At 42.5% G+C, this 9,177-nt stretch overlaps 2 protein-coding genes across 3 annotated transcripts; both read right to left on the bottom strand.

Moving 5' to 3' along the window:
- Nucleotides 1–750: 750 nt before the first annotated feature.
- med8 (mediator complex subunit 8) lies at nt 751–3,866 on the bottom strand. Of its 2 annotated transcripts, none has more exons than XM_070909310.1 (7): nt 3,803–3,866; nt 3,363–3,484; nt 2,618–2,762; nt 2,378–2,518; nt 2,170–2,257; nt 1,816–2,076; nt 751–1,193 (listed from the first exon to the last, which is right to left on the bottom strand). In XM_070909310.1, exons 1-7 carry the CDS (start codon nt 3,806–3,808, stop codon nt 1,123–1,125), a joined length of 834 nt encoding a protein of 277 aa, XP_070765411.1. In that variant the 5' UTR covers nt 3,809–3,866; the 3' UTR covers nt 751–1,122. The 2 variants fall into 2 exon arrangements, with proteins under 2 accessions (XP_070765411.1, XP_070765412.1); XM_070909311.1 differs by having other exon boundaries at nt 1,837–2,076.
- An 846-nt stretch (nt 3,867–4,712) lies between these two features.
- aldh9a1a.1 (aldehyde dehydrogenase 9 family, member A1a, tandem duplicate 1) lies at nt 4,713–9,105 on the bottom strand. The gene is made up of 12 exons (XM_070908526.1): nt 8,997–9,105; nt 8,595–8,753; nt 8,162–8,307; nt 7,761–7,890; nt 7,543–7,677; nt 7,262–7,458; nt 6,699–6,839; nt 6,427–6,615; nt 6,139–6,226; nt 5,823–5,964; nt 5,455–5,567; nt 4,713–5,269 (listed from the first exon to the last, which is right to left on the bottom strand). Exons 2-12 carry the CDS (start codon nt 8,734–8,736, stop codon nt 5,175–5,177), a joined length of 1,518 nt encoding a protein of 505 aa, XP_070764627.1. The 5' UTR covers nt 8,737–8,753; nt 8,997–9,105; the 3' UTR covers nt 4,713–5,174.
- Between the last annotated feature and the right edge of the window lie 72 nt (nt 9,106–9,177).

The raw sequence follows: 9,177 nt of genomic DNA, 5'->3' as shown, positions 1-9,177 counted from the left end.
TACAAACATGCAAAAACAGCCTAATCCTGCAACTTCAGGTGGTAGCCCGCCTTTGTGTTTTCTGAGATTTGCAGGATGTTGCCCGTTAGCTCTTTTGTTTATAATTTAGACCTCATCTGTGGACGCCAAGTGTGACCTTGTGCAGCTTTGAGCTGTCTCAGCAGAGCGTCTGACCGCGGTGGCTGACACAGCGAGACGTCTGCCTGTTTGGGGACAGAGGGTGTATGTAGGTCAGCCATGGGCCCGCACGCTGTGACAGCGGCACGGTCACTGTGCTGTGCAGCAGGACAGGGATTGGAGTGGACAGAGAGGGCCGGCGTGGAGAGAGGCCCCCCTCACACGTCAGCACAGATACTTCCTCATTGGCCCCCTTAAACACTTTGACATTATCAGGCCACACAGAGCGACGTCCACCCTCATTATTCTCACCTTTGATACTGCAGCAAAATGGGCAAAGAGAAAGCAAGAGAAGAAGAAACCAGCAGAAACACTGAGCAGACATCAGATCATGGTGCATGTCTGAAATGTTGGGATGTCCTTTTGATGGGTGCTGAGAAGACACTTACAATAACAAGGTTACACTTTTGACAACACAGAGCTGTGTAAACACCAGTGTCACACAGTTTACTTTTTTAGGATTAAAAGAATATGTAGAAAATTGGTAGACTTTCCTGCCAAGACTAATTTCATTTTTTATTTTTTTTATTTTAACAAAACAATGTATTATTACTTAAGAGTTCATTATTTAAATACAGATTTTATTGTATTCCTTACACATCAAAGTATTCCTTTTAACACATCTTTTATTGAAAAAAAAGAGTCAAAGAGTAATTATACAAATACAAGCTGTTATAATCCCATACATGACCAAATACTACCATCTAGTGGCTCAGATGTTGCATCAAAATGAAAATATGTACCCTGACGGTTGCAAATACTAAGATTTTATGTTTTAGATCACCTTGTAGAACACTACGAGAGAACAGAGTAATAACTTCGTAGAAGTCGGTCCATTCCATGAAAATAATGGCTTTATATAAAATGTGTACATGTATGTTGTCATTGCTGCGTGAGTCTCTGAACTGTAACAACTGCTGGGTGGAGAAATAAGAAAGGAGGAGCTCATCGGTTGTACGGATGCATTGAACCGGACGCAGATTTGATGTTTGTCTTGATGCTGCTTGGCATTTTCCCTGAGAAAGAAGAGTGAGGACAGAAAAAAAAAATCACTAAATAGACATAAAACACATATTAACGTTCCAAGCTGTTTAACAAAACAAAGAATTAAACTACTAAACATTGTGTATTAGCAGCTCAAGGTACAATATATAACTGAAATGTAAAAGGAAGAGTTGTATATAACTGTATAATGAAAACACGGCTGTATTTGAAATAAATGATTGGTTACATTGTTTTACTAATAAATCTACAGAGCTCGGCACATAATGGCTCATTTCTTTGTGCACACAAATTAGTAAATACTTTTAGAAATATTACTCTCATTTGAGATTACTTTCTTATGATAATGTTGCATGTGAAAGGGTTTTTAAATATGGTATGCTCATCACAGAACGTATTATCTAACCTCCGTACTGTATTTATTAAAGGATTTTATATAGAAATGTCTTCATTCACAATTTAAAACATCAATTAGGCCTAATAGCACAAATATTCTCAAAATTACACACATGTACAGTGGATGAAGAGCAATACAGAATTAGTTTAGGCATCCTCCCTTTACTTTAAGAATGGGAACACATGCTGCTATGTAATGCAGTGCAGAACAAAACAAAAGCAGTCAGGCGGAATACTAACCCAGCTCTCCAGGTCTCCTACCTGGCTGCCCTTGCTGCTGTGGAGCCACAGGACCTCCCATACCTGCCTGCTGGCCTGAACCGCCACCGATGGTGACCTGCTGTAAGGTTGGACCACCGCCCATCATGGGCCCTTGTCCCGGATGTCCGGGAGCCACTGGTCCTGGAGGCCTACATTTGGAAAGCCCCTTTCCAAACGCGACAGCTCCAACCAATGCATTAGTGTCAGCTGGGTTGAAAGACGGTTTGTTCTGTCGTATTGCTGGGGAGAAAAAAAAAAAAAAAACTCAGAAAAGTCAACATATCTAAATTTATGAATTAATTTGAGATAAATTAGCTGGAAAGTGCTACATACCTGCACTTTCTGCATCTCTGTCGTCACGAGGATTGTTCAGCTTCTCTAGCAGGTTGGTACACAGTTTATTCAACGTCTGGATCTGTTTCTGTAGATAAAAACATAACCAGGAGGGTTGAACAATGCAAACTACACAACTACTTTACATTTTTGCTTAATATTAATGGGACAGCATCGATCCGCTCAGTCCGGGTGATAACCAACTGACCTGTGCCACCTCTGGGCCAATTCGTGCTGCCTCTACACTCAGCTGTTTCTCCTGCTCCTCCACCTCGGGATCAGGCTTGGTCCGCAAGTAGTCCGGCACGATCTCATGGCTGAACACTGGGACCCGCTGCTCTGTGAGTTTCTGTGGGGAAACGAGCAGAAGCGGTGAATGGACGGGACAGTGAGAATACTTAACTAAAAAAAATCTAATTGAGTACTACTTGGTGGCTCTGATACTCACTGCTAAGTCCTCATCTCGGTCTGGAGACAGAAGCAGCGGTATTATAACCTGGTTGCGAAAGGATGGCGTCTTCTCGTTCTTGAGCAGTTTATTGATGGTGTTCAGCTGACCAGACAGGAGGGCGAAGTTGTCCAAAACAGAGGGCCTGGATGACACACACACACATCACACAGCAACTGAGAGGCAAAAACACTCCACAAAGACCATCTTTAAAACTCAAATCTGCAAATCTTGATGACATTTTGTGGCCTTGTTTCATCTCATTGCTTTTGTGCAGTAAAAAAAATCTCATCCACTGACCCGGTAATGTGCTGACATTTAGTGAGGACGTTGGACAGTCTGACACCTGACAGGTGTGGAGTATGGTGCATCACTACCCTCCATCATATAGACAGATACAATCATAATTTTAAAACATTTCAGAGGGACTAACTAAAGATGCATTGACGGACGTTGAAGCGGTCCAATAGAATGACTCTTTGGACACTGTGGCTGTGGTATGGGGACAGTGCAGAAGCCCTACATCCAAATGCAACTCATTTTGAAAGATACACGTCCAATAAAAATGGTCAATCACCTCATGAAAGTGCATCATGAAGTCTTGATGTAGTTACTTATTTAGCCTTACACATATTGAACAAGCTAAACTTACATTTAGAGAAGATGTTGCCCTTACGTTCAACGGCACAAACTGAAATCAGACCTCTTTCTGCGGGTCTGACTGAAATCAATGGCTCTCACTTACCATGTTAGCCGCTCGTATTCATTTTCCAGCTTATAAATGAAGCTGTGAAGCGCGTTCTTGACGTGTGCTACCCGAGAGATGAGAGACTCCACCGACGCCTCTAGCTGCTTCTCTTCTCTTTGCTGAGCGAGAGAAAAGAAAAAGAAACTCTGATAAACACAAATGCCCAATACACACTGAACACATCGAGCAATCCTAAAGACTGTCTGTGGGACACACCAGTCCGTCAAGTTACATGTAAAAATAACGTGAGCTAAACGAGAAGTAACCTGCTAGCTGTTACGCTAACTTACCTAATTTAGCAAGCTAGCTACTGCTAGCTCTGTAAATACGTTAAAACCGAAGCACCGTATACAAGTAAAACTTGAATGAAAATATTACTGAATGACATATCAAAGTATCATACTGCAATATACAATAGAGCGTTAAAATATCTTTACCTGCATTGTTAAACTGCAAGCTAACGATGAAATGCTCCAAATCAGTTAAGACAGGATTACTTCCGGTTCACGTTGACAAAATAAAAGCATGTATTCTGAACTTGTTGAGCAACACTGTCCTCTAGTGATGCTATGTATTTCTTTTCACAACACAAAAATATACAAATACTTAGAAAATGCATCCAAAACAATAACCTGAGTATGTAAAAATACACATATGTGCATCAATCCTTTGCCGACAGCACTGAGAGCTTGCAGAAATAGGCTTGGACAAAATGGGAAGAAAATAAGAGGATTCTGGCTGCACAATGCTTAACAGTAAATATACATTATTGCATATGATACTGTGGTACAAGGGGGGGCATATCTTAGCCAGCTTGTAAATAATGGGCCACAACTGCTTAGAAATATGGAACCAATGTCAAAATCGTGCCCAATAGCAGGTGATATGAAAATACTTGCTTTTTTCATTTCAAGAACACAGATGTTCAACAATGTTATGCCAAAATAAGTGTTTAGCATGAACACAGTGTCAACATTTGAGAGAAAGTAATTTGTGTAATTTGTGCAGGTACATCGGAACAGTGTGTTGTTTGTACATGAGTGGTTATAAATAGTAATAAATCAGGGCAGGTACTAACAGTAGAATGTTAAAAAAAATAAATAAATAAAATAAAGAACAGGTCATTTTCTAAAGCAATGCCCAATACTAAACTGACCAGGGAATGGTACCTATGGTATGAATATGGAGATTACCAACTATAGGATATTTGTACAACTATGAATACTTTACATCCTTAGTACATATGTGTTTGTCAGCTGTCACTAAAGAAGTGATGATAAGTAATCTAGTGTGCCCTGTCCGTCACTTTTATTCAGAAGCAACAAGCAACCAGGAACAGACTTTGTATCGAAAACATTTTATTTTGATAAAAAGGCGTTAGTTGTCCAATAGTGTTTCAGCATACAGAATAAAAATCTGACACCAGCTCTGTTAGGCACTTATTTTCTACTTATGCTGATTCACAGTTCACTTCACAGAATTTCTACTTAAGGCTCATAGTTGTATTTCCACATACACATACACCAGCATGTGTTCTTTTTCTAATAAAGGTTTGTATTCATTTGTTTGCTTAATACTAAATTAGGTTCACTTGTTGGGTAAAGGAAAAAGCAAAAATGGTCCATTTCTTCAGCTGTTCAATCTATATTTCATACCGACATGCCTCTCCAAAGTATGCAGGTATCATTCAAACGTAGTGCAAAGAAGAGAGTGCTACATGTACTCATGTCTGGTGAGTACATTCCTGAAAGGAGAAGTGAAATGTTCTCTTCACAGTTCCGGCTCAGCAGTGTAAACTTTGGTTGGAGTTTAGAAGAGGCTCTCGACATCGCCCATTTCCACAACCACAGTCTTCAGCTGCGAGTAGTACTCGATTGTCACCTGGCCGTTCTCTCTGCCAAAGCCTGGTAAAGCAGAGTGGAGATCATGTAAATGCTGTCTATTCTAGTGGTTCACCCTACTTTCATTCAGTAGAGATAATTCAGATCACTCACCGAAATAAAATTTAACAATATGAATGTATTTCCTTTGCATTTACAATGACAAAAGGGGTAATTCTGACCATTTTAACCTTAAAAAGAAATCCTACCCGACATCTTGTATCCTCCAAATGGCACTTCCACGGGGCTGATGTTGTAGTTGTTGATGAAGCAGGTCCCTGCCTCCAGGTTCCCAGCCACACGATGGGCTCGAGAAATGTCCCTACAGGCAGAGCAAAGGATCAGATTTCAGATTTTAAGCGCTGCTTCAGTTGCCCTTCAGCCACATAGACTACTGTTGTGCAATGAATTCCACTTCATAACTGCCACATTTTTATTGGCTGCTTTGTGGAAACCCGGAACCGCAGCCAATGGCATGCAATAACCTCATTATGTTCAAGAGCCGATATCGTCAGTGGTTGAAACAGGCGGCTGAGTAATGACAAACTCAAGTGTGCTCCCTATGTCCACTGCTGACCTGGTGAAGACACCGGAGGCCAGTCCAAAGGTGGTGTTGTTGGCCCTCTGGATCACTTCTTCCTCCGTATCGAAAGGCAGCACAGACATGACGGGGCCAAAAATCTCCTCCTTCACGCAGGTCATGTCGTCTCTGCAGTTATCTGTGCCAGGAGAGAAGGACTGAAACATATGGTGCATACAGGGACACAAAGCAAGTAGCATGGTGTAAAAACTGACTCAGATTATGTGATTGTTTATCTTCAGCAGCTGGAGTGGGCACAAATGAGTGTTACAAAAAATAAAAGACATACTGGAGAATTCACAAAGAGACTTACCAAGTACACAAGGTGACATGAAGTAGCCCCCTTTCAGTTTGGGGTCACTGGGGACGAAAGGCTCTCCTCCACAAAGCACTTTCGCTCCCTGGAAAAACAGACATATCAGTGAAATAAGTATGAACTAAGACAAGTATAATTAAACTTCATGTGACTCCTTTGAGGTCTAGTGAAAGTACGAAGGTGCTGTCACAGCTGATTCATTCTCAGATAAATGCCTCTCCACAGTTGCTCAACTCTCCAGCAGGCACCACGGTTCCTCTGATCTAATGATCAAATGAAACACACCTCTTTCTTGGCCTGACTGACAAATCCCAGCACTTTCTCCAGTTGGGGCTTGCTGATCAGTGCTCCCATTCGTGTGCCATCCAGCAGGGGATCACCCATGGGGATGGCTTTGGTCCTCTTCACCACTTCTTCCAGGAACTGGGGCATGATGTCTCTGTGCACAAACACTCTGGTCCCGTTGCAGCAAACCTATACAGTGCAGAGAGAGAAATTCCAGCCTGTCAGTGTTGGATCAGGCGAACAACACAATACTTAAAGGACACATGTCTCACCTGTCCCTGTGTCAGGAAGTTTGCCATGAGTGCCCCCTTCACTGCATTTTCCAGATCACAGTCTTTGAAGATAAGGAGGGGAGATTTCCCTCCAAGCTCCAGAGTCACCTGCTTCACCGACTTTGCAGACATTTCCATGACCTGAGTGGCATTAGCAACAGGGACAACTGAAGCTTTGTGGAGCAGTTAAAGAAAGTGTTCTAACACTTTACATTATTGCAACACATTTTCCGATACCACTATTTCTATACTTGGCATGGGTTTTTCCTACTTCCCAGGCATTTCACAGAGGTATAAAAATCACTGTCTTTAGTTTAAGTGACCAATCGCACGCTATATATCTGCATTAATTGTGATTAAAGTTGTATTATTGTTATGTAGTAATGCAGTACAAACTTTTTTTTCAAACTCACATCTGCATCACCACACAATAACAATAATAAAAGCAGTGATGATGTTCACTGTGAGGGTTTACTTTCAAGCAATTTTCAAGGTTCTCCAAGTTGCCTTAAAACATGCAAGAACATTATGTTAAAATCATAGCACTCTGTTGGTTTCTGCACCTTTTTCCCTGTTGGCACACTGCCAGTGAAGGAGACCTTGGCGACCATCGGGTGGTGGCAGAGCAAGGTGCCAGTCTCTGCTCCACCTTGTACCACACAGAAGAGCCCATCGGGTACACCTGCCTCTTTATAAATCTCAGCCAGAATGACGGCAGTCACAGGAGTCATCGGAGAGGGCTTAAATACCATGGCGTTACCTAAACACAAGCAGATTTTAACACTGCAAGTTAAGGCCTCCACAGCTGTTTAAGTCTAAATAATGTGGTGACATACAAACTCACCACACGCCAGAGCAGGAGCAGACTTCCACGATGCGATCTGGAAGGGGTAATTCCACGCACCGATACCCGCACACACACCAAGGGGCTCCCTCCTGGTGTAAGCAAACGCTCCACCAGGAAGTTGGATATGCTGGCCTTCAATTAATGAAACGCAACTTTAAAAAAAAAAACACAACTGTTGTTTTGTTTGAGAAAAACAAAAGTGTTAGTGGACCCACCTGCGAGCGTACCAGCCAGGCCAGCATAGTACTCAATACACTGCCAGGCAATATCAATATCCACCAGAGCTTCAGTGATGGACTTGCCATTATTGATCACTTCCAGCTTTGCAATCTTCTCCCTTCTTTCCTATTTATATTGATATAACAGAAAACATGTATACAGCTTTGAGATTATGCAATGGAGGTTGAAATTCTCACCCACATGACATCAGAGACACACAAAAGGTGTATTTTGTGCAAATGTAGGTCAGCAGTGGAGGGAGGGGGGGACAAGTTTTGTGCTTTTAATGAATAACTAGTGTCTTTCTGCAGGGTTGCAACAGTCAGCTCCAATTTAAGTTGTGCAACACTGAAATCACACTGGCCAGCTTCCAGTAATGCATGACACAGCAGCTCACCCTGATAATACGGGCGGCCTCCAGCATCACCCGGGCCCTCTCCATGCCTGCCATCTTGCTCCACTTGAGGTAGGCAGTGTGGGCGCTCTTTATGGCCTCGTCCACCTCCTCTGTCCCACAGGGCACCATCTGACACAGGACCCGGCCTGCAGGGACAAGAAGACCAACAGGTTGCAGACTGGCTGAGCTCCAAGACAGAACACAAGAATTGAAGGATTATTGTGAAATCTCAGTTATTATTACCACATCACATATGCAACAGGAAAACATTTGTCAGATTTCAGATTCCAGGACAAGGAATAAGGGAGGGTCTCAGTTACATAACAGCATAGCTGTCTCACAAACCTTTACAAGGGACTAACATGTCATAATTAAGAATTAAGATATGAAGTACTAAATAATGAACCAGACTTTTTGTGTGTGCTGTATTTACCAGTCGCAGGTTCAAACACAGGCTCTGCGTTTTTCTCCTGCCTGGGTTTGACTCGCTTCCCACCCCAGAAATTCAGATGATCCGTGACCACCACGGATCCCGTAGTGGCTCCGGGCATGCTGTCGAGGATTGACTGGGCCATTTTCAGAGGGAGAGGACCTGCCGAGGAACGCAGATAATTAACAGCAAACATGTTGAAACTGACTGTGCAGAATAACATTTAGGACAAGTGAATTACACGGCATGCTCTTACCGTTAGCTATGTAACTGTTCGCGCTGCTAAAGAGAAGCTAGCACAAAAGCCACTTAGCTAACCTAGCATGACGAAAAGGGGCACGCGAGAATAAACGTTAAACGCCACTTTAAACACAGTAACGCACAGACAAAATGCTGCAACCTTACCGAGTTTGAACAGACGAACCAAACTTGATGTAATCTGAACACCAGACTCTTCTGAAGGACATTCACGCCTCTATAACCAGACAGGACACGCCTCCATCATAAAACACGGACTGAAGCCTTTGGCTGCATCTCATTTCTATTGCTTGCTTCCTCCCCGGTGAAGGGATTCAAACAAAGTGCA

This window comes from Enoplosus armatus, chromosome 7 (assembly GCF_043641665.1).
Source record: "Enoplosus armatus isolate fEnoArm2 chromosome 7, fEnoArm2.hap1, whole genome shotgun sequence".
NCBI classification, from domain to species: domain Eukaryota; kingdom Metazoa; phylum Chordata; class Actinopteri; order Centrarchiformes; family Enoplosidae; genus Enoplosus; species Enoplosus armatus.
This window is presented reverse-complemented; position numbering and strand designations above follow the sequence as displayed.

Bases quoted from the DNA above. Each gene is read 5' to 3' on its own strand.
- med8 (XM_070909310.1), bottom strand. The intron at 2,763-3,362 runs GTAAGTGAGAGC...TGTGTCATCCAG, and splicing joins GAATACGAGCGGCTAACATG to GCCCTCTGTTTTGGACAACT. The intron at 2,077-2,169 runs GTATGTAGCACT...TTTTCTCCCCAG, and splicing joins CAGAGATGCAGAAAGTGCAG to CAATACGACAGAACAAACCG.
- aldh9a1a.1 (XM_070908526.1), bottom strand. From the start codon at position 8,736: ATGGCCCAGTCAATCCTCGACAGCATGCCCGGAGCCACTACGGGATCC. The intron at 6,616-6,698 runs GTGAGACATGTG...TGCACTGTATAG, and splicing joins ACTTCCTGACACAGGGACAG to GTTTGCTGCAACGGGACCAG. The intron at 5,270-5,454 runs GTAGGATTTCTT...CTGCTTTACCAG, and splicing joins TGGAGGATACAAGATGTCGG to GCTTTGGCAGAGAGAACGGC.